The sequence below is a fragment of the Hemitrygon akajei genome, chromosome 5 (genome assembly GCF_048418815.1).
Source record: "Hemitrygon akajei chromosome 5, sHemAka1.3, whole genome shotgun sequence".
NCBI classification, from domain to species: domain Eukaryota; kingdom Metazoa; phylum Chordata; class Chondrichthyes; order Myliobatiformes; family Dasyatidae; genus Hemitrygon; species Hemitrygon akajei.
In genome coordinates, this window is record NC_133128.1 from 168,304,025 (window position 1) to 168,329,696 (window position 25,672).

Here is a 25,672-nt window from a genome sequence, read left to right on the forward strand (position 1 = left end):
AGGTCTGGCTGTTGGAAACAGCACAGGGCTGCAGAGTGCCCCAGGAGGAATAAAGTCTCTTATGCGCTGCTCCTCGGAAAGCTGTGGATGTGTACTTCTGGGCCTAGGAAATCTTTTGACCAGATTCTTCTCAGCAAGGCTTCTGTTAAGTCTCCTCTCCCGATTTGATTTGATTTGAAATTGCTCTTCCCCCCTTTGTTGCTCCTCCTCTGTCCCACCAGCAAATTCCCCTAAAACCACGACCTTTTTAAGAGTCCAGAATGTTCTGCTACATATGCAACCATTATGAAATTGCCAAAGTCAAAACAAAATTACAGTTCGCTGATGGCAATAAAATGTATCTGCAGAGCTCTTAGAATTATAATCTATGCCACTTATAATTTGTGGGTGAAATGACAGAGAATCATTTATGCCCAGTAACTGTGACATTTCCAATCCCACATAATCTGAAATGTGGTCTGCCTGAAAATTAGCTCACATGCCAGGAAAGACTGAATTTCTATATTTTCTTAACAGACAGGAGGCCATTCTGGCTATCGTCCATGGCCAGCCTCACAGCAATCCTGTACTCCCACTAATTTTCCCATCAATTCCACCACCTGCCTATAACAGGGTAATTTATAGCAACCAGTTAAGTGACCTACCAGCATATCACTGGGGAGTGGGAAGACGCAGGAGCACCTAGAGGAAATGCACGCAGACAACACCAGAGATCAGGATTAAACCTGGTCACTGGACCTGTGAGGCTGTGGCTCCACCAGATGTGGTATCGGGTTTTGTAACTGCCCTGATTGAGATTTTGGGCCAAGTGGTAGAAAGAGCATTATTCCTCCTGTCCACTACTTCCAGGGCTTCACTTCAGCGAAGATAACAAGTTCATATTGAATTAGTTATGTAGGGTTATTTCTAAGACTAACAGGATAGTATTTGGAAGGACCTGCAATGGGAGAAGACTATAAGACATAGGAGCAGAATTAGGCCTTTCAGCCCATTGTGTTTACTCCACCTTTCTATCATGACTGATCCTGATTCCCACTCAAATCCATACACCTGCCTTCTCGCCATATCCTTTGATGCTCTGACCACTCAGGAAATGATCAACTACTGCCTTAAGTATACCCACGGACTTGGCCTCTGCCAAGTCTGCAGTCTGTGGCAGAGCATTCCACAGATTCACTACCCTCTGGCTAAAAAAATTCCTCCTTCCCTCTATTCTAAAGGGTCGCCCCTCAGTTTTGAGGCTGTGCTCTCTAGTTCTGGATACCCACACCAGAGGAAGCATCCTCTCCACATCCACCCTATCTAGTCCTTTCAATATTCTGTAGGTTTCAATGAGATACCCCCCCCCCCCCCACCCCTGCATTCTTCTAAATTTCAGTGAGTATAGGCCCAAAGATACCAAACACTCCTCATATGTGTGGTGAACTACACATACCTGTCTGGACACGCCCCCCCCCCCCCCCCCCGCTGACTGCTCCTGTGGCTCCTCCCACAGACCCCTGTATAAAGGTGATTGAGGCCTGAGCCCTGTCCTCAGTCTCCAGGATGTAGCATGGTGGTCAATTGCTGCTTGTTCTTTCTTCCAGTCAATAAAAGCCGATATCTCGTCTCATGTCTCAGAGAGTTATTGATGGTGCATCAATATGTTGAACCCTTCATTCCTGAAATCATCCTCATGAACCTCCTCTGGACTCTCTCCAATGACAACACATCCTTTCTGAGATATGGGGCCCAAAACTGTTGACAATACTTCAAGTGCGGCCTGACTAGTGAAAGATATTAGAACATTGAGTACACAATAAACAACACTTCTAACAGCGCAATCATTACTGGCTTTTCGAAAGGTAGTGGATAATTACCAGAAAAACAAACACTTTAAATGTTATGGAGTTAAGGTGGGTGACTAATAGCATGGATATCTCTTTCGAAAGCTAACCTAGATGCTCAGGTTCAAAGGCAATATGCTTTATGACATTCACCTGCCCATGAAAGCATGTGAGAGTACAAGAACTTGATCTTGGCTTAAACATTTGCCAAACAAACAGTGCCTTACTAGTCACATTTATTTTGAATGACAGCGGGCGCCACAGTAGCATAGCGGTTACAGCTCGGGCTGTCAGGGTTCAGAGTTCAATTTCAGCTTCCTCTATAAGCAAGTTTGTATGGTCCTCCCCATATGCATGTGGGTTTCTTCTGGGTGCTTCACTTTCTTCCCACTGTCCAAAGACATACTCATTAGTAGGTTAATTCAGTGTAGATTTATTATCAAAGTACATATTGTCACCATATACAACACTGAGATTTTTAATCCTTTGGGCATACTCAGTGAACCCAAGAAACACAATAGAATCAGTGAAAGATCGCACCCAACAGGATGGAGAAACAATCAAAGCGCAAAAGACAAAAACATGTGCAAGTACTAAAGGAAAATAATAAGAAATCAATAAATATTGAAAACATGAGATGAAGAGTACTTGAAAGTGAGTCCATAGGCTGTAGGAACAGTTCAGTGCTGGATGGAGTGAGTGAAGCTATCTCCTCTGGTTCAAGAGCCTGATGGCCGAGTGGTAATAATTGTTCCTGAGCATTCTTTGTAAGTGTGCTCACTGGTGGGGTGTGCTTTACCTCTGATGGACTGGGCCATATCCAATCCTTCTTGTAGGCTCTTCCGTTCAAGGGCATTGGCATTTCCATACCAGGCTGTGATGCAACCAGTCAATATACTCTCCACCACACATCTGTAGAAGTTTGTCATGTTTTATATGTTATGCCAAATCTTTGCATACATCTAAGGAAGCAGAGGCACTGGCATGCTTTCTTCATAATGGCACTTACAGTATGTGCTGGGCCCAGGAGAGATCTTCTGAAATGATAATATTGAGGAATTTAAAGTTGCAGACCCTCTCCACCTGGATCCCTTGATGAGGACTGGCTCATAGAACCCCAGTTTACTCCTCTTGGAGTCAACAATCAGCAAACTTAAATATGACATTGGAGTTGTGCTTAGCCTCACAGTCATAAGTATACAGAAAATAGAGCAGAAGGCTAAACACACAGCTTTGTGGTGCACCTGTACTGGTGGAGATCATGAAGGAGATGTTGTTGCCAGTCTGAATGGACTGGGGTCTGCAACTGAGGAATTTGAGAATCCAGTCACTAACATATGTTGTGAAATTTGTAAACTTCACGGCAACAGTACAATGAAATACATGACAAATATAGAGAGAGAAAAAACTCAGTTACATTAAGCATATATCTGTCTATTAAATAGTTAAAATAAGTAGTGCAAAAAAACAGAAATAAAAAAGTAGTGAGGTCGTGTTCATGTCCATTTAGAAATCTGCTGACAGAGGGGAAGAAGCTGTTCCTGAATCACTGAGTGGGTGTCTTCAGACTTCTGTACCTCCTTCCTGATGGTAACAATGAAAAGAGGGCATGTCCTGGGTGATGGGAGTCCTCACTGTTGGACGTCACCTTCCTAAGGCACCGCTCCTAGAAGATGTCTTGGATACTATGGAGGCTGGTACCCTTGATGCGGTTCTGCAACTTGTTCCAATCTTGTGCAGTAGACCCCCCCTCCCAAAATATTAGATGGCGATGCAGTCAGTCAGAATGCTCTCCACAGTATATTTGTAGAAGTTTTCGAGTGTTTCAGTTGACAAACCAAATCTCCACAAGCTCCTAATGAGATATAGCCTCGATCCTGCCTTCTTTATAGCTGCATTAATATGTTGTCCAGGTTAGGTCCTCAGAGGTATTGACACCCAGGAACTTGAAATTGCTGACTCTGTTCACTTCTGATCTCTCTACGCATATTAAATTTTCAGGAACAGGGTAAATGGGGATGAGTCTGTGGCAAAAGTGTGCCACCTGCTAGCTGGTAACTAAGTCTACCTCAGGTGGAATGAGGTCCACAGAAGAAAAGGAAGCCCACAAGTTCAATAGCACGGGTTTGAAAATGGGTTGCATATTTTTTTCGTTTCTCTGGAGTAGAGAATATTTCCAAGAAAGGATTGATCTTTTTAATCATGTTTCTTGGTTGCCTATATATCTGTGTGTAATTTCATTTTCTAGATCGACAGGTGGATTCCAAATGTTTCTGATTTATATTGTATTCCTATAATGTAGGAAAATGGTAGTAATCTGATTTATTGTAAAATAATTGGTCAGACCAAGTGATTTGTTAGTTTTTTTCTGCAATATATTTCCCTTAAAAAATACTAGAGCAGTTTTATCAAATATCATGATTGCTGATAATGATCATTTGTAGCTTTCAAAATATTATTGTTTCTTTTGTACATTTTTTATGGCAATTGTAGTATTGAATGGAAACATAATCTAGAAATTCTATTATAGCCCATCACTGTTGAAAGTCCAACAAAAACTATGGCTTTAAATGTAGCAACCTAAATAGGCTAACTGTTATGCTAGTGCATCAACTGATGTTAAATATTTCAGTGATATTAAATAGTTTTTTAAATTCCAACAGCCTAGAGAAACATTTTAATGAAAATCTGTGCCTCTTAGGAATGTTTTGTAGAGGATTTTACAACTGATTTTAATGCATTTTCTAATTTTGTTTAATTCTATTATAGGTCCTGTCCTATCATGCAACATGCCTGAAGACTGAGGTGGACAAATTTAAGGTAGGAGGCAACAAAAATGAAACTAAAATCATGGTGACATCATCTTCCTTGTTCCATTTTTAACAAACATATTATAAAGTAATGAAGCAGTCTAGAGAATAATTTATTAAATACTTGGCTCCAAGCTAAACTGAAAGAGGATTACAAATGTGATGAACGCAATACAAGATTTGTTTGAATATGATATAAAGTGTAGGGACAACTCTTCACACTGGTGACATTTTAAACAATAATGTGATTACTTATGACCATTCCAAAAAGGTTTGGATTCCTCTGTGTAAATTATATATCATCAGAAGCATACTGAAAATCTAGCTGTGTCCTTTGTAAAATAGAAGAAAATTATGGTCTTGGTTTTAAGTGTTTTGTGACAATTATAGATACAGTATATAAATGGCAAGCCACTGTATGTGATCATAACATCAAAGTAAAGTTAAAATCAGGAAAATCAAAGATGGATGACATGCATATAGAGGATCCCTCACTCAGAATTAATAATTCAGCTTGTCTTCTTTATAGTAAAAAATTGTGGGATTGTGTTCCTTTCCTAACCATTATAACCAACAAAAAACGAGGCAGTCTCAACATAAAGTTACCTTGCCAACTATGATTTCAGCAAACATAGGTCAACATTTCCTCTTTGTCCAGATATCAATTGTAGAGAATCTGATCTGATCCGAGTCAGAAAAGTACTAACAAAAGCTCAATATTGATAGCTAATTGTAATCTCCCTACTGCTGTACAAGATACAGAGAGTGCTGCTCCTTAATAATAACCAGCTGATTCTTTCTCACAGGATTTCCTTTATTTCTAGTTATCTGTGAAAAGAACATAAATTGGCTCCATTTATAGATGAACCATGAGTAAACTACCTGTTAATTTCAAAAAGTCAACTTAATAAGCCTTCAAGTGTGAACTAGATTAATAATTCATAATATCAAAATATTTCTTTGCATTTTTGAAGTTTACCTAATAGCTTGATTACAAAGGAGTAATTTGTTAAAAATTAGCTTGTTGCTGTAATCAATTTTATGCTTCTTCTATTGCCAAATGGCCTTAGTCCTGGCAGTATTTAGTGTTTGGTTCAAGATTTCCGTCCTGACAATATTGATTACAGCACTTTATTAAAAAGCTGGAATTTAAGTTAGCAATGAGCAGGTTTCTGGAGAGCTGTTATTTTATCAGCAACCGCACAAGTACAGTTAATTCTTGGAAGTGAGAAAGTGCAACCTGAAGCAATAGATTTCTGAAAACATCTGGCCATTCAAGTGTATTGAACAAAGCTTCTGTACTGACCTTATGGATCAGGAATAACCTCAAAGAGTTCGTACAGTCTAATACAAGTTCTCTTGTAACTCGGATTTAGTTCTCAGCTATTGCCAACCACTTGAATATTGACTGTAATTCTGTGAAGTCTCATTTTTTTAATAATCTCTCGAGGTTTCAAAAAAATTGAATTGTTATTTTACTTTTTCATTTTGTCTTGTTATTCCTCTCAATCCAATTATAATTTCCCTCTCTGTATTTTGTTTTTTTTTACCAGTTTATCACTGAATTCATTATCCTAGTACATTCTATTCCCCCTGATTATTGTAGCTGTTCCTTCTGAGTACATTGGTGTCAGATGCTCTGTAGGGAGTATAGTGTTCTTCTAGTTATCTGACGAGAACATGCCATTCAAAAGTCCACAAAAAGTTCATGGGAAGTGCAAGTGTTCAGACATCACCCAGAGCAATGAAATATTAGCTTAGTGGACTGGTTGAAACACACGCAAAATGTTGGAGGAAATCTGCAGGTCAGGCAGCATCTATGGGGAGGAATGAACAGTTGATGTATTGGGCCAAGACCCTTCATCAGTTGCTGCCTGACCTGCTGAGTTCCTCCAACATTTTATGTGTGTTGCACCAGACTTCCAGTATCTGCAGGATCTCTTGTTTCTCCCTTAGTGAACTGTCAAGTGATTTTATATCCTATTCAACTTCTTTTACTTTGATTCTTATAAAAACTAAAATTTATTTTGCAATGTAAAATAGGTTTCCATACCCTCTGCTCAACCACAACGTCCCCTCCAAACTCTTCTCAGACATTTACTACAGATTCAGGTACCTGCACCTCAGATTCAGGTACCTGGTACCTCCAGCTTCTCCAAATATCACACCTCCCCCCCCCCCCCACTTGCTGGCCAGTGTATGAAATCACAATTTCTTGTCCTCCTTAGTCCCAAGCCTCAAAACTCACAATCAGGCAGACAGACAGACATACTTTATTGATCCCAAGGGAAATTGAGTTTCGTTACAGCCACACCAACCAAGAATAGTGAAGAAATATAGCAATATAAAACCATAAATAATTAAATAATAAGTTAATCGTGCCAAGTGGAAATAAGTCCAGGACCAGCCTATTGGCACAGGGTGTCTGACACTCCGAGGGAGGAGTTGTAAAGTTTGATGGCCACAGGTAGGAATGACTTCCTATGACTCTCAGTGTTACATCTCGGTGGAATTAGTCTGGCTGAATGTACTCCTGTGCCTAACCAGTACGTTATGGAGTGGATGGGAGTCATTGTCCAAGATGGCATGCAACTTGGACAGCATCCTCTTTTCAGACACCACTGTCAGAGAGTCCAGTTCCACCCCCACAACATCACTGGCCTTACGAATGAGTTTGTTGATTCTGTTGGTGTCTGCTACCCTCAGCCTGCTGCCCCAGCACACAACAGCAAACATGATAGCACTGGCCACCACAGCCTAGTAGAACATCCTCACCTCAGCAAGGGTGAAAATAGTTAAACAGTAGGAGTTTGAAATGTCTTCTTCACTTTTGTTGAAGTCCAAATCCACCCAACATGACCTACAAGACTCTTGAAATTCACGCAAAGTAATGAAGGTGGTCACAGTGAGCAAAGTCACATAGCGTGCTCAGCCTGCCTGCAGTAACGTGCTGCTCATCCATTGCCCCAGGCACTTGTTGGCTTATGGAAAATTATTGCTGGAACTGTTTACATTATTCAAAAATTTTCAGTAGGCTGGAGCAGTGTTGATAGTGACGGCCCAGTGCAGTTTTGTGGATAATGAAACTTTTATCAATATGACCATCAAATAGTAGTGTGCATTAGACAGAAGATAATGTGCCTGATATGCTGTTCAGTAAGGCCATGGCTGACCTTTCTTGTATTTACCCCATATCTTGCCATTCCCCTAACATCTAAAAATCTAACATTGTCGTCCTTGAGCATACTCAGGGGCTGAGCCTTTAGAGTCATGTTGAGTGTTGAGAGCAACGGAGAGCATTCTGACAGACTACATCACTGTCTGGTATGGGGGCGGGGGGGGGGGGCTACTGCACAGGACCGAAAGAAGCTGCAGAGGGTTGTAAATTTAATCAGCTCCATCTTGGGTACTAGCCTACAAAGTATCCAGAACATCTTCGAGGAGCGGCGTCTCAGAAAGGCGGGGTCTATTATTAAGGACCTCCAGCACACAGGGCATGTCCTTTTCTCACTGTTACCATGAGGTACAGAAGCCTGAAGGAACACACTCAGTAATTCAGGAACAGCTTCTTCCCCTCTGCCATTCAATTCCTAAATGGACACTGAACCCTTGAACACGACCTCACTTTTTAAATATATATTATTTCTATTTTTGCACGACTTTTAATCTATTCAATATACAGACACTGTAATTTATTTATTTATTTTCTATATTATGTATTGCATTGAACTGCTGCTGCTAAGTTAACAAATTTCACGACACATGCTGGTGATAATAAACCTGATTCTGAACTCAATGTAGATCTGCCTTAGGGATACCAGCTCTGGATTTTTCCTCAGGGTTTACTCCCTAAATTTTCTCCTTGAGTGGGTGTGGTGAACTACATATACCTGTCTGGACACGCCCCCTGCTGACTGCTCCTGTGGCTCCTCCCACAGACCCCTGCTGACTGCTCCTGTGGCTCCTCCCACAGACCCCTGCTGACTGCTCCTGTGGCTCCTCCCACAGACCCCTGCTGACTGCTCCTGTGGCTCCTCCCACAGACCCCCTGCTGACTGCTCCTGTGGCTCCTCCCACAGACCCCCTGCTGACTCCTCCCACAGACCCCCTGCTGACTGTTCCTGTGGCTCCTCCCACAGACCCCCTGCTGACTGCTCCTGTGGCTCCTCCCACAGACCCCTGCTGACTGCTCCTGTGGCTCCTCCCACAGACCCCTGCTGACTGCTCCTGTGACTCCTCCCACAGACCCCTGCTGACTGCTCCTGTGGCTCCTCCCACAGACCCCCTGCTGACTGCTCCTGTGGCTCCTCCCACAGACCCCCTGCTGACTGCTCCTGTGGCTCCTCCCACAGACCCCGGTATAAAGGTGATTGAGGTCTGAGCCCGGCCTCTCTGTCTCCAGGATGTAGTATGGTGGTCAATCACTGCTCGATCCTTCTTCCAGTCAATAAAAGCCGATACCTCGCTTTTACGTCTCAGAGTGAGTTATTTATGGTGCATCAGTGGGTATAGCCTCAAGGTAGTGGACATTTGAGATCAGAGTTTTCTTTCTCCTAGATGAGCTGCCAACCACAGCAGATTCTGCCTGGATCAATCTCTCACAACTTAAGAAAAATACTCTTCTATATTTTCTTCCCTGAGCACATTGCCTCACACTTTCCGTATCCTATCTCATTTTCTCATACATTTACCTCTGGACCCTCTTTACAGTCTACACCACTACTCGATTTTGTAACGTTAACCAGCTTGTGTATATTCTGCATGATCCATCATTAAATCAAAGACCTTTGGGATCAAAAGACTGTGAACAGCTGGAGCCTCAGCAACAATCATTGCAGTACCTTACAGGTTAACCTTCTCAGCCTGAAAATAACCCACTTATTACTAATCCCTGTCTTTTGTTAACTAATTAATCCACAATTTACTCCCAATGCTATGTCCTCTAATTACATTAAGTAGCCTCTATTGAACCCTTTTAAAGGCCTTCTGAAAATCTCAGCACAGCAAGGCAGCAGCAGGTCGCTACAGCGAGAAAGAGCTTTGACCAGCCCCCAATCGGTGTTTAGGATTGATTAGCAAGAGCAAATTAAAGGAAGATGGGCCATTGTCTGAGTGGTGATCTTGAGGCTTTCGCTCTTCGAGGCTTCTGTGAAGAATTGAATTGAATTGACTTTATTTCTTACATCCTTCGCATACATGAGGAGTAAAAACCTTTATGTTACGTTGCCATCTGAATGTGCAATGTGCAACCATAGTAATTTTTAATAAATAGAACAGCCAATGTAATATAAAAATTATGTTACACATTCAAATCAGCTGATTGACATCAATGGATCTGGGTCGAGAGGGTAAACAGCTTTAAGTTCCTCGGCAAAGCACATCACTGAGGACCTCACGTGGTCCGTACACACCAGCTGTGTGGTGAAAAAGGCACAACAGCGCCTCTTTCACCCCAGACGGCAGAGTAATCAGCGTGAGTTAATGAGTCTGATGGCCTGGGGGAAGAAGCTGTCTCTGTTGGTCCTGGCTTTTATGCTGTGGTACCGTTTCCCAGATAGTAGCAGCTGGAATAGATTGTGGTTGGGGGTGACTCAGGTCCCCAATGATCCTTCAGGCCCTTTTTTCACACCTGTCTTTGTAAATGTCCTGAATCATGGGAAGTTCACATCTACAGATGCACTGGGCTGTCCGCACCACTCTGCGATTAAGGGAGGCACAGTTCCCATACCAGGCAGTGATGCAGCCAGTCAGGATGCTCTCAATTATGCCCCTGTAGAAAGTTCTTAGGATTTGGGGGCCCATACCAAACTTAATCTATCGTCTGGGGTGAAAGAGGCGCTGTTGTGCCTTTATCACCACACAGCTGGTGTGTACGGACCACGTGAGATCCTCAGTGGTGTGGATGCCGAGGAACTTGAAGCTGTTCACCCTCTCAACCCCAGATCCATTGATGTCAGTAGGGGTTAGCCTGTCTCCATTCCTCCTGTAGTCCACAACCAACTCCTTTGTTTTTGTGACATTGAGGGAGAGGTTGTTTTCTTGACACCACTGTGTCAGAGAGATGACTTCTTCCCTGTAGGCCACCTCGTTATTGTTTGAGATTAGGCCAATCAATGTAGTGTCATTGGCAAATTTAATTAGCAGATTAGAGCTGTGGGTGGTGACACAGTCATGGGTATACAGGGAGTAAAGGAAGGGACTTAGTACACAGCCCTGAGGGGCTCCTGTGTTGAGGGTCAGAGGGGCAGAGGTGAGGGAGCCCGCTCTTACCACCTGCTGGCGATCTAACAGGAAGTCCAGGATCCAGCTTCAGTCAAAGAAAGCAAAGGAAAGAACAGCTATTTTTTCCCCTTCTCTTCTTTATATCTGCTCAGCTAGGACAGTGGAGCTGTCAGGCAGAATAGTGAAATGCTCCTCTTGTGGGATGTGGGAAGGCAGGGAGACCTCCAGCACCCCTGACAACCATACCAACAAGTGCATCCAGCTGCAGCTTCTAACAATTCGTGTGAAAGAGTTTGAGCTGGAACTGGATGAACTCTGGATCATTGGGGAGGCTGAAGGGGTGATAGATAAGACATATAGAGAGGTAGTTACACCCAAGGTGTAGAACTCAGGAGACTGGGTGACAGTTAAGAAGGGGAAAAGGGTTAAGGAGCCAGTGCAGAGTACCCCTCAACAACAGGTATATCACTTTGGATACTGTTGGGGGGAATGATTGAACAGAGGAAAGTCACAGTGGTTAGGTCTGGCTCTGTGACTCAGAAGGGAAGGGGTGGGAGGAGAAGAGGCACACTGTGGTGATAGGGGATTCATTAGGTAGGGGAATGGACAGGAGGTTCTGTAGGTGAGAACGAGATTCCCGGATGGTATGTTGCCTCCTGGGTGCCAGGGTCTGGGATATCTCAGATCAAGTCCTCAGCATTCTTAAGTGGGAGGGTGAACAGCCAGAAGTCTTGGTCCATGTAGGTACCAATGACATGGGTAGGATGAGTGACAAGGCTCTACACAGGGAGTTCAGGGAGTTAGGTGCTAAGCTAAAGGGCAGGACTTCCACAGAGGTGATCTCAGGATTGCTACCCATGCCATATGCTAGTGAGGCCAGAACTTGGAAGATTATACAGTTTAATATGTGGCTAAAGAGTTGGTGTAGGAGGGAGGGCTTAAGAACTTTGGATTATTGAACTCCCTTTCAGGGAAGGTGGGACCTGTACAGAAGGTGCGGTTTACACCTGAACTGGAGGGGGACTAATATCCTAGTGGGAAGGTTTATCAATGCTGCACGGTAGGATTTAAACTAGAGTTGCAGGGGGAGGGGAACCCGAGTGCCAGAACGGTTAGTGGAGAGGTTGTGGAGGCAGATGTTGGTAAGACCTTTGACAAAGTTAGAAATCGAAAGGTTGAGCATGGTTGCGACTAGTGTCCTGAGCTGAATATATTTCAGTGCAAGAGTATTGTAGGAAATGTGGATAATAGTGCTGAAGATGAGGTAGCTGGTTTACAAACAGAGGCAATGGGTAGTGAAGATAAGGCAAAATTGCAGTCAACAAGATGAGTTGCAAGTTAAAAGATGGACAAAATTGAAAAGAGTGAATACAAGACTGAAGGTGTTGTATCTGAATGTGCGCAGTATACGGAATAAGGCAGATGAACACAACATAGTTACAGATTGGCAGGAATGATATTGTAGGCATCACTGAATCATGGCTGAAAGAAGATTATAACTGGGAGCCTAATGTCCAAAGATATCAAAAAGATAAGCAGGAAGGCAGAGGAGGTGGTGTTGCTCTGTTGGTAAAAAATGAAATCAAAGAATTAGAAAGAGGCAACATAGGGTTGGAAGGTGTTGAATCATTGTGGATAGAAATTTAAAAAACTCTGATGGGAGTTTATGCAGACCCCAAACAGTAGTAAGGATGTGCCGTACAAATTATGAGGGGGGATAGAAAATGCATGCCAAATGGGAGATGTTACAATAGTCATGGGGGGCTTCAATATGCAGATAGATTGGGAAAATCTGGTTGCTGCTGGATTCCAGGAAGGGGAAATTCTAGAGTGCCTGAAGGATGGATTTTTAGAGCAGCTAATAGTTGAGCCAACTAGGGTATCAGCTATTCTGGACTGGGTGTTGTGCGATGAACCAGAATTGATTAGAGAGCTTATGGTAAAAGAACCCTTGGGAGAAAGTGATCATAATATGATCAAATTCACTTGGAAGTTTGAGAAGGAAAAGCTAAAGTCAGATGTATCAGTATTATAATGAAGCAAAGAGAATAACAGAAGCATGAGTGAGGACTTGGCCAGAATTAATTGTTAAAGAACACTGGCAGGGATGATGGCAGAGCAGCAATGGCTGGAATTTCTGGAAACAATTTGGAAGGCACAGGAATATATACATCTCAAAGAGAAAGAAGTTTTCTAAAGAAAAGATGATACAACTGTGGCTAACGAGAGAAGTCAAAGTCAACATAAAAGCCAAAGAGAGGGCATATAATAGAGCAAAAATTACTGGGAAGTTAAGAGGATTGGGATACTTTTAAAAACCACCAGAAGGCAATTAAAAATGTCATTAGGAAGGTAACAATAGAACATGAAAGTAAGCTAGCAAATAAAACTAAAGAGGATAACAAAAGTTTCTTCAGATACATAAAAGAGAGGTGAGAGTTGATATTGGTCTGTTGGAAAATGATGCTGGTGAGGCAATAATGGGGGACAATGAAACGGCGGATAAGCTGAATAAGTATTTTGTATCAGTCTTCACTGTGGAAGACACTAGCAGTATGGTGGAAGCTCCAGGTGTCAGGGGTCATGAAGTCTGTGAAGTTACCATTACTAGAGAGAAAGTTCTCGGGAATCTGAAAGGTCTGAAGGTAGATGAGTCACCTGGACCAGGTGGTGTACACCCCAGCGTTCTGAAAGAGGTGGCTGTAGAGATCATGGAGGCATTCGTAATGATTTTTCAAGAATCACTAGATGCTGGAAAGGTTCCGAAAGACTGGAAAATTGCAAATGTCACTCCACTCTGCAAGAAGAGAGAGAAGCAGAAATGACAGGTGATTTAGACTGACCTCTGTGGTTGGCAAGATGTTGGCGTCTATTATTAAGGATGAGGTCTCAGGGTACTTGGAGACACATGATAAAATAGGCTGTAGTCAGTATGGTTTCCTCAGGGAAAATCTTGCCTGACAAATCTGTTGAAATACTTTGAAGAAATAATGAGCAGGATAGACAATGGAGAATTGGTTGATGTTGTGTACTTGGATTTTCAGAAGGCCTTTAAAACAAAGTGCCGTACATGAGGCTGCTTAAGACACTATGAGCCCATGGTATTACAGGAAAGATTCTAGCATGGATAAAGCAGTGGCTGATTGGCAGGAGGCAAAGAGTGGGAATAGTGGGACTGTTTTCTGATTGGCTGCTGGTGACTAGTGGTGCTCCACAGCGGCTTGTGTTGGAACTGATTCTTTTTATGTTATATGTCAATGATGGAATTGAAGACTTTGTTGCAAAATTTGCAGACGCTAAGAAGATAGGTGGAAGGGCAGGTAGTTTTGAGGAAATAGAGAGGCTACAGAAGGACTAGACAGATTAGGAGAAAGGGCAAAGAAATGGCAGATGGAATACAGTGTTGGGAATGTATGGTCATGCACTTCGGTAAAAAAAAAATTAAAGGGTTATCTATTTTCTAAATGGAGAGAAAATACAAAAAATTGAGGTGCAAAGGGAATTGGGAATCCTTGTGCAGGATTCCTAAGGGTTAATTTTCAGATTGAGTCTAAGGTGAGGAAGGGAAATGTAATGTTAGCATTCATTTCAAGTGGTCTAGAATATAGAAGCAAGGATATAATGTTGAAACTTTATAAAGCACTGGTGAGGCCTCACTCAGAGTATTATGAGCAGTTTTAGGCCCCTTATCTTAGAAGCTGAAGCTGGAGAGGGTTCAAAAGAGTTCACAAAAATGATTCCAGGGTTGAATGGCTTGTCATATGAAGAGTGTTTGATGGCGTCTGGGCCTGTATTCACTACAATTCAGAAGAATGAGGGGTGACCTTGTTGAAGCCTATTGAATAGTGAAAGGCCTTGATAGAGTGGATGTGGAGAGGATGATTCCTATGATGGGAGAGCCTAAGATCAGAGGACACTGTCTCAGAATAGTGGGGCATCCTTTTAGAACAGAGATGAGAAGGAATTTCTTTAGGTACAGAGTGGTGAATCTGTGGAATTCTTTCAGGCGACTGTGGAGTCCAAGTCTTTATGTATATTTAAGGCAGAGATTGATAGATTCCTGATTGGTCAGGGCATGAAGGGATATGAGAGAAGGCTGGAGATTGGGTCTGAGAAGAAAATTGGATCCATGATGAAATGGTGGAACAGACTCGATGGGCCAAGTTGGCCTAATTCTGCTCCTTATCCTATGGCCTTATTGTCTTAAATCCATTGACACATCCTTGCTGACTCTTCTGGTTACAGCCCCAAAAATACAATCTAAATAATGTCCTAATCATAAACCCATGGTCAACCCTGCCCAATCCTTTTACCTGAGTGTCCATTTTCAAACTCTGACCACTAGATAGTAAATGTGTTTGGGAGAGCTCATGTAAAAAGCATTTATTGCATCAAGTAAGACGAAAACAATTAAGGAACAGGATTAATGATCATTTAAAAAGGCAGGGACTAACTGGGGGAGTCAGCATAGTTTTGTACAGGGGAAATCTTGTCTCACGCACATGACTGAATTTTTGAGAAGTTAACTGAGAAAATAGATGAAGAAGTTGATGAAGACAGGGAGGTAGACATTGTCTAAAGCAGGGCTTCCAAACCTGTGGACAATGGACTCCCTACTTAATAGTATTGGTCGATGGCATAAAAATGGTTGGGAACCCTGACCTTTAGACGCTAAAGGGACTTCGGCAAAGCTTTTCACAAGCCCCACATGGTCAGCTGGTGCAGAAGGTGAAAGCCAATGGGATCAAAGGTGTGTTGGCAAACTGGACCCAAAATTGGTTTGAGATATGATGCAGTGGGCAGAAGTGCAGTGTAATTTTTGTGACTGGAAGTCTGCAATCAGTGGTGTAATGCAGGGATCAATGCTGGGACCTTAATTGTTTGCCATATAAACCTAAGTGGCCTGATTAGGTTAAAAGGCCAGTGGAAAAAGCAGTAAGACAATCAACAATATGACCTAAGTGTAAGGGTTATCACCTCAGCAGTCTGAACAGGACAAATGGTTTTAGGTTATATTAAATAGTATGAAAGGCAAAAATCAAGAGCAACCCAGGGGACAAAAAGCTAAACCCTAATTCAAATTCTAAAATGCCGATACTCTGATGACTGGTAAAAAAATATTTGGGAATCATTACTAACAACATTCAGACTGGGAATAACAAGATGCCTCTACTTTTACCATCAGAGAATTGAAAGCCAATTAAGTAAACCAAGTTTAATATTTTAATTATTAATTAAATGGTAAAAAGCTAGTGGTATAGATGACAGGAAAGCTCTAGTGAGTAGATCAATAGCAATGGTGGGAAGATATCTGTTTGCACTCCTGTTTCTCCAGGCTGCTTGTAATCCAAGGCCTGGGGGCTGAGCTGATGACAGGCAGCTGAGGTCTTGGAGCTGCACGTCTTTCTGAAGAGGCCTCATGTGTAGTCCTCACAGACTGAAACTGGTCGAAGCTGCAGGGTGGATTGACGTTGACAGTGTTGATTCCAATCAGCAGACCAGCAGGAACAGAGGCAGGTAACTGAATGTGTTGGTTTCACCCACAGTCGAACCAAAACAAAGACCTGATATATAGAGAGTTCCCACAATGCTTTGAAATCCCAGCTGCCCCTCCTCCTCCCAAACCAAACACAATTCTGTACTGCCAAGAAAAACAGCTCTAATGTCATGAAAGATGAGGAGCAGCTGTACAAATTGCTGCTATATCCATGTGAGGCATTTGTTAAAGGCAAAAAGAGATTTTAATGAAATGCTGTCAACTTAGTGTTCAAAGGCAATCCGTGAAGCATAAGTAAACAAAACAAAATGATGAAAGATTTACCAACAGAAAGAAAAATATGCACCATATAAATCACGCTCCTAGACTGCAGGATATTTGAAGATTTTGACAGAACGACTGATAGCCAAGTAGAGGGCTTTCTTAAAACATTAGACCAGTATTCTCATCTAACAGAAATGCAGGAACAAAGCATTCTTACCTTTAAATGTTGCATCGCAACATATGTGATTCATATATTGACCAGAGGTAACAGTATAAAATTCGTGCACCTTCCTTTGCCTTTGCATTATTAATTTGCATCTACTGACTACACATCACAAAATAGAATGCCAATTATTTCATCTCTTTTCAGTAGCTCTAAAGTTTCCTTTGAGTCCAAATCCTGACAGCTGGGAGCTCATGCATAACTAAACCATTCAACTTGCAGCACCAGAGTCTGCAATGTCTGATCCCGAAAAAGCCTAGTGCTTGTATCCATTAACCACTACAACATCCATTTATGCATTAAAACAAGGGGAATTTTGATTTCTGATGAATTTTTGGCCAGCCAAGTGTTGAGATTGTACATCTACAATTAAGGTTCCTCCAGGAAGAATGACTGCTGACTTCCACAATAGTTATGGACAGAGGAGGAGTGGATGGGGAACAAAAAATCCTCAATATATATATCATGTTGGGTACTGTTGTGGGGATCAGCTTCCTAGGGGAAAACAGCAGGAACAGCCCAGTTTGTGTCACTTTAAAGGGCATTGCTGCACAGAAAGAACTGTGAGAGCGATAGTGGGAGGGAATTCCATTATAAGGGAGACAAAAGTGTACCTGTGGCTGCAAAGTGTGTTAGTTTCCCCCTTCCCACCCCCCCCCCCCCCCCCCCACCGATGCCAGGGTCTTGGAGCAGCTGGAGGCTACTCTGAAGGAGGCTGAACATTCACTGGTGATGTCTCCTCGTATGGTGCCGAAACTTCTGCCAATGGATTGCCAAGGTCGGAGAACAGCCCAACCCCAACCAGAAAATGCAGTGTAACCACGGTTATCAAGTTAAAGTTAGCATCAGGTCAAAGGAAAAGGTTTATAACATTTCCAAAACAAGCTGCATGCCTGAGGATTGGGAAACTTGCAGGGGTAGCAGAGGGTGACAAAATTTTGAAAAGAAAAGGTAAGATGTCAGTAGTCCAGTCAGGAACATAGAAATAGTCTGTAAAATCTTCCATAGAAATGTAAAACCAAAGGCTATCATGAGTCCCATACACGCTGAAGCAAGAGGAATTATATTGGAGAATAAGCCACTAAATGGAAATTAAACGTTTTTTTTTGTAATTTATTTTTTTTTATTAAAGTTCATCAAACAAACATTTCCATAAGATGTATTTCAGACATTGTACATATATATCATATAATCATATATATCACAAAATCTCCACAAAGTATTTATCTGGGGTATACACTTATAGAAAAGAGTGGAAAGAAAAAACAAGCAAAAGGAAAGAACTATGTACAAGTAGGGAGTGATCTTTTTTTTTACAACAGATTCATTGATTTGTGAGAATAAAATCAGGCCTATGAGGCATTATGTAGTTAAACCATTTTTCCCAGTATGAATCAAATTGTTCCAGCTTATGATTAACAGCTGCTGTTATCTTCTCCATTTTGTAAATGTCCATTGTAATTTCCATCCATGTATTTAAAGTTGGGCTCTCCTGTGATAACCATTTCCTAGTAAGAGTCTTTTTACCAGCCACCAACAGTATATTCATTAAATATTTATCTCTTTTCAACCATTCTTGAGGTATATATCCAAAATATATGGTCTTACTCTCCAAGGGTATTTCACATTTAAAGATGTCTTGTAGGGCATTGTGTATCCCCCTCCAATAGTTTTTGATAACAGGGCAGTCCCAAAAAATATGATAATGATTTGTATTTTGATTCCCACAATTTCTCCAGCAAACAGGGAGATCACTATTATAATGGGATTTCTGAGAGGGTGTAATAAAATATCTTATCAAGTTTTTCCATCCAAACTCCCTCCATTTCTGTGAATTGGTACACTTCCATTGATATCTCCATATTGTTGTTCATTCTTCCTCAGTTATAATTATCCCTCCTTCCTTCTCCCATTTTGTTTTAATGTATGAAGTCGAATGTGTTTTAAGATTTGACAAACCCTTATACATGCTTGAAATGGTTCTACTACCATTATCTGAATTATATGCTTTTCTAAAGAGCTCTATCAAGCATGTATTTGCCTTGGTTACACTTTTAAGCATCTTATTAACATATTGTCACATCTGTAAATACTGATAAAAATCTTGTTTTTCTAATAAGTGTTTCTCTTTAAGCATTTCAAAACTGAACAGTGTTCCTTCTTTCATTATGTTGCAAGGAACTTTAGCTGTCCAGTCCTTAAATCTAGCATCCAATTTAATTGGTGTAAAATCAGAGTCATATGCACACCATTTAAGAATTGCAATATCTCCCTCCAGATTATATTCTTTTATAGTGGTTTTCCATATTTTAAGAGTCAATTTCACCCATGGGTTATCAATAGTATTTATGTACCATTGTAGGTTGTTATCAGCCAAAATTGCTTGTATAGGAACGGGAAGTATCCCCTCCACAATGTTTTTCCATTGAGCGTCATATGATGGGTTGTACCAACATATCACAGCTCTCAACTGTGTTGCAGAATAATAATCTCTAAGAGAAGACAAGCCCCATCCCCCCTTTTCCTTTGCTAATTGCAAAGTTTTGAGATGAACTCTAGGTCTTTTACCCTGCCAAATATACCTTGATAGCATCTTGTTCCATTCATTGAATTGATTTTGATTAATCTCTATTGGTAGGGTCTGAAAGAGATATAACAGTCTGGGCAGTATATTCATTTTAATGGACTCAATCCTTGAACTGAGACTGAAAAAAGGAATCAGGCTCCATCTTGCCACATCTTCCTTAATTTTTTTATATAGAGGCTGATAATTACATTCTGATAATTTTGCCAAATCTTTTGACATAATGATGCCCAAATATTTGAAAGATTCTGTGTGCCATGCCCAGGGGTATCAACTTTCAATTTCTCTTGGTGGGCTATAGTTATGTGAAAGTAATTGGGTTTTATCTATGTTGATCTTGTATCCTGATAATTGACCATATTGTTCAAAGGATTGCATCAATTTAGGTAAAGAGTATGTTGGTTGCCCTAGATAGATCAAAATGTCATCCGCATAACAAGCCAATTTATGCTCTGTCCCTTTAATATTAATTCCCCTGATATCTTCATTTTGTCTGATGTATTGAGCTAATGGTTCCAGATATAGCGCGGAGTAGTGGTGACCATGCACAATCCTGTCTCGTGCCCCTTTCTAGGGTAAGACTATTTGATAAATATCCATTGATTTTAATCCTAGCAGTAGGATTGTCATATAGTGTCTGTATAGTTTTAATAATTGTGTCTTGGAAACCAAATCTATGTAAAACTCTGTAAAGAAAATTCCAATTAACCAAATCAAATGCTTTTTCAGCATCCACACTTATCACTATTGCTTTGATTTTATTTTTTTGTATATGATCCATAATGTGAAGTGTCATTCGCATATTGTCTTGAGTCTGGCGTTGTCATATAAAACCTGTCTGATCATTACATATCAATATGGGTAGAAACTCCTCTAATCGTTTGGCCATGATGAAGGTAAATAACCTATAATCTACATTAAAAACGGATATTGGTCTAAATGACCCACATTCCATTTTATCCTTACCTTCTTTCGGTATAGCTGAGATTATCCCTTCCTTCCAACTGGGTGGCATTTGTGCCTTTTTTAAGCCCAGTTAAGTGTGGGGAGTAAAACAGGAATTAACTCATTTTTAAATTCTTTGTACCACTCTGCCATATACCCATCTGATCCTGGTGACTTGCTTAATTTAAGCCTACTAATTGCAGCTTTTAATTCAACTTCAGTTATGTCAGCAGTCATCCTTCTATTTTGTTCTTCGCTTAAAGTGGGTAACTCTAGAGAATTCAAGAAGGTGTCAATTTGGGTTATGCTTCCCCCTGGAACTTTGGAATATAGCATTTTGTAAAACACTTCAAAAGCTTCTTGAATTTCACTTAGCTTATCTTTTATCATTTTCGTTCTTGGGTCCCTAATTCTATGAATTGTATTTTCTGCTATCTTTTTTTTCGCCTTCAGAGTAACCCATAAAATGGGAAGTGAAACCTCTCCATTATCATTAAATTCGAAGTAGAGACCAATTTCTTTTTTAATTTGTTCCTTAAAGTACGGATCATTGAGTAGACTTGAATTTAGTTTCCAAATAGTATTCTTTGGTTGTAGGTCAAAATCAACAGATAAATATATAGGTGCATGGTCACTTACATCTATTGTCCCAATTCCACAGGTGTTTATTTTGTCTTTGTCTTTTCCAAATGTTATGAAATAGTCTATTCTTGTATATACAGAATGTGGAGCAGAATAATGAGTGTAATCCCTTCCGTCAGGGAAAAGGTCCCTCCATATATCAATTAAACCAACATCCTCAAAAAGTGTATTGACCTTTTTATGTAAAGATTTTGTTTCATAGGTTTTTCTATTGGAAGAGTCTAAGTTTGGTTGTAATTGTAAATTTAAGTCTCCCCCACATATCAGGAGACCTTCTGTTTCTGTTACCATAATATCAGTAATTTTCTGAAAGAAACCAATATCACTTCCCGGGGGTGCGTATATATTCAATAGAGTAACTGAATTTCTGTCTATATTCCCCCTTACCAGAATATATCTGCCTTCTTTATCTCCCATTATGAATATTTTTTCAAAATTTGGCTTACTTGAGATAAGAATAGCAACTTCTCTCCTATGTCCTGATTTATATGAGGAGAAAAACAGATTAGTGAAGCCCATTCTCTTTAGTTTTTTATGCTCATTATCACTTAAATGAGTTTCCAGTAAATATGCTACATGGGCTTGTTCTTTTTTCATTTTGGATAAAATTCTCTTACGTTTGATTGGATTTAATAGCCCATTTACATTAAAAGAAATGAATTTTACCTTGTCCTTAGCCATTTGTATTTATCTGTCAATGTATCATTGAAATTAGAATAAAACTTAATCGATCTACTCCCTGAACAAACAAGAACCAAGAAACTCAAATAATAACAAAAATGGCAACGAATGTGTGATTCCAAGGCTGAGGTCTCTAGTAAATGACCCTGCGTTGAACTAGAGGAAATGTCTAACTGTGGGGGATAACCTCTCCTATTTGTGAGTTGAGGGCCCCCAATGCAGTATTCATAAAAGTCAGTGAACAAATCCATTACACAGAAAAGATTTCCCTGTGTACTCCTCCTACATAAACATATATATCTATATATATACACACACACAAATATATACATACATACATATATACACACACATATACATATATATATACACACACACACACACACACACACACACATACACACACATTACACACATACACATATATGCACACATATACATATATATATTCTCATTTTGGTGGGGAAAAAGGAGTAAGTGAGTGAATAAAGAATAACAACTAAGTAATATAAAATCCACATTATAATAAGTATTTCTTGTGTTACGTAACCTCGTAACCAGGTAACTTACCAGCAAAGATAGCGGGATCAGCTGAGTCGGATGCTACTATTTTCAAACGTTTTATTCAAAAAGGGGCACAAACGTATGGTTAATACAAAACATTCAAAACACAAGCTCGATCGTCGTCTAGGGGTAATGTAGATTTTATATCGTTCGCTGGATATCTAAAAGTCTTTTAGATCATGGCAGTTTCACTTAGTTGCCGGCGGAAGGGTCGCGTTGGTGCACTTTTGTTAGAAAGACAGAGAGAGGGATTTAAGAGTTTACCCGATCGGGTTTCCAACCTGGAGTAGTTCAGTTTGTCGGAGCCTCGTTGGGGAATGAACGCTCATTGGTGGCCTTCCCCTGTAGGTAGGCCGTCTTCCGTGGTGAAGTCGCCAATCCCAGGCAAGGGAAGGACGCACACGACCCCACCACCGGCTGTAGCTATTAAAACGCTGTCGCAGGATTTCTAGCGTTTCTCCTTCGTGTGTTTCCTTGGTGCGTCTCCTTGGTGCGTCTGAGGGTTGTGCCCCCCTCAGACCCTCCTTTATACTTCTTCACGGGATCGCAGGTGTCAATCAGGTTGCAGGTGATGCGATCTCTCTCTCAACCTGCCCACTTTGCCCGAGGGCTTTTCACGTGGTCTCCATGAGACAATAGTCAATGTCGCCTTTATTCTGCTTCTCGGGAGAACGTGGTCTTCCGCACGTCTCCCTCTCTCTCTCCCATTTCCTGTGTCTATTCAGCACGTCTCTCCCCCTCTTGGGTCAGTTGACCCCCTCTTGACTAGGGCTCTTGCGATTCTCACAAAGGAGGGGGCCGAGGTCATAACACTAGAGATAGGTATAACAACGTGTACTTTTGCTTCTGTTTAGCTTCTCAACATTTTTAAAGTTAGCCAAACCTTATGGCTCTTCTGAAGGGGGTGAGGACTGTCTTTGGGAAACTCCCGGTCTCTTCCTGATATGTTTCTCTTGGCTTTCTCTCGTCTCCTGCCTTCTCGTTTCTCACACTATTTCCCAAGCCGAGTGAGACAATTCCTCAGCCAGGCTTTCTTTCGCTTTGGTCCTGCTGACGGGCAACCCTCTGGCCTTCATGTCTGTAGTCGCCTCTTCCACTGTCTGGTACAACTGCGTCCCGTTGTCATAAAACACTTGAAGTTTAGCAGGGTACAGAGTTTGAAATCTAATCTTATTTTGCTTTAATACTCGCTTTACTTCGGAGTATTCTTTGCATTTCTGGAGGACCGCTGGGGGGTAATCTTAGTCAAAATATATTAATTTATCCTCTAAAAACACTCTCTTCTTACCCCAGGCCCTTCGTAGAATCTCCGCCTTGGTGCTGTACCGAAGGAATTTAATTATAATTGAGCGTGGCTTTCTATCCTGGGTAGGTTTTGGGACTAGCGCGCGGTGGGCTCTCTCAACTTCCAGCTCTATAGCCGGGGGAAGCTCCAGCGTGTCCCTCAGTAACTTTCCGACAAACTCCATCATAGATGAGCCCTCCGCTCCTTCAGGAACGTTGTAGATTCTGATATTTTTCCGCCGTGATCTTCCCTCCAGATCAAACAGTTTACCTTCTTGGTGATGTATGATTTTTATTGTCTTGCTCAGTATCCGTTCCACGTTTTGAACGCGATCTTCCACCTTCTCAATGTGAGTCTCTGCCACCGCTATTTTTTGATTAACACTGGCGAGCTCTGCCTTAATATCACAGAGCTGCTGCTTTATATCTTTCTGGACCTCCATTATTTCTTTCAGGATTTCGAAGACATTCGCCACTTCGTCTGAATGAGGCTCGGCGGCCACCTCGCTAGCACGCGGTTGGGTCGGAGAGCCACTGGCTGCACTCCTCTCGGACGCAGGCTCCGCAGTGTCGCTTTTTTTATTTCCACTTCTTCTCCCCATTCTTGCCCCTCTTTTCAGTTCAAATATTTTTCAAAAAATATTATATTTGATGGGTTAATGGGGCTTAATACGCGTTTTTCCGGAGGAGCTAGTGACTTAAGCTGCCATTCTCGACGATGACGTCACCGGAAAAACTAAACATGTATTTTGTGCCTGTCTTTATGGTAACTCACACAGAAACCTTCCCAGAAATCATGTATAACACATTAAGAGAGATAAAGAAGCTGAAAAATCGTTAGCATTAGTGAAGTTAATGAGACTGAAAGTCAGTTAAGTTCTTAGCAGTTGAGGGCCTTTCTCTCAAGGTTATGAAACAAGTGGTTGTGATAAGAGCAAATTAACTTCCAAAATTTCATAGATTCTGCAATGCTTCCCACAGACTGTAAGGTAACAAATGTCATCTCATTATTTAAGAAAATAGGGCATCTAGTAAAGATCAACTTTAATACCAGGCAAAATTCTAGATATCCTAGCAGAGATTTTGAGAAAACTCTCCATAAAGTGCCAGCAACTGGTTGGTAAATGAGATCATGGCACATGTAAAGGGGGGTGGGGGTTAAGTACTGGCAGAGTGAGGTATGTTCAATGGACAAGGCACAGTGAGTATCTAGTCATTTTCAGATGGGAAGGCTCTGATTTATAGGGTGCTGCTGGGAAAGCCAGCTAGTCAGAATGGTTTGAATGAACAGACAAATTATACTATATTAGAATTCAGGTGTCTCACTGCAATCACCTCCAGCCCTGGTCTCTCTACTCAAGGAAGGCCACATGAATCAGAGGGAGTGCAATGGCAATTCACCAGAATGATTCCTGGTGTAGGAAAGATTGGGTAAAATGCACCTTATCTGGTTTCCTCACTCATGTCAAAAACTTGCAGGTTGGTAGGTTAACTGAACACTGTGTATAACCCTTCTCTGTGAGGTAATGGCAAAGGAAAGATTTGGAAAGCTGTAGGGACAACTGAGAGAGAATAAAGCTGGGGTTCAGGAAAGTAAGGAGAAGGGGAATGGGACTGATGGAGTTGTTCCCTTGGGAGCTGATCTTCTGTATTGTTATGAGCCTGTTGAAAATGAGTATTCACTCTGCGTTGAACTGAGCATGAAGTACAGTGCGTTTATAATTATAAAATGCTAAACTCTGATCTTCTATTGTAATTTTCCTGTGACCTGGATACCACAGGCGGTGATGAATTGCTGTTGACTGAATGATGAAGGTTCTCTCAGAACCCAATGAGCACTGGGACAAAGATTAGTTTTGGAACACTCCCTTTGATTAAGTAGTATAAAATTAGGGATTCAGAATTAGCAACTATCACTATGAAGATATTTCTTATGATACATTGGAAATAATGTGGCAGCTTATATGAGCCACATAATACCAAATGTAACGCTATAAATGTTAATGATCTGCATTTTATAATGCGAAACATAGGTATTAGTTTTAGATTCTCTTGATATATTTCACAAACTGATGTCCTTTATTAGTTACTAGCATTGTGTGCCTCTTCAGTTAAATCATTTCATTTCTG

General features: G+C 41.1%; 1 protein-coding gene across 1 annotated transcript in view; it reads left to right on the forward strand.

The window, feature by feature from the left end:
• Positions 1-25,672, forward strand: part of pde11a (phosphodiesterase 11a) — a 244,611-nt gene that overhangs the window by 107,342 nt on the left and 111,597 nt on the right. The window contains exon 10 of the mRNA XM_073047136.1: positions 4,596-4,646. Coding sequence (XP_072903237.1) covers positions 4,596-4,646 — 51 coding nt within the window. The remainder of the gene's footprint in view (positions 1-4,595; positions 4,647-25,672) is intronic.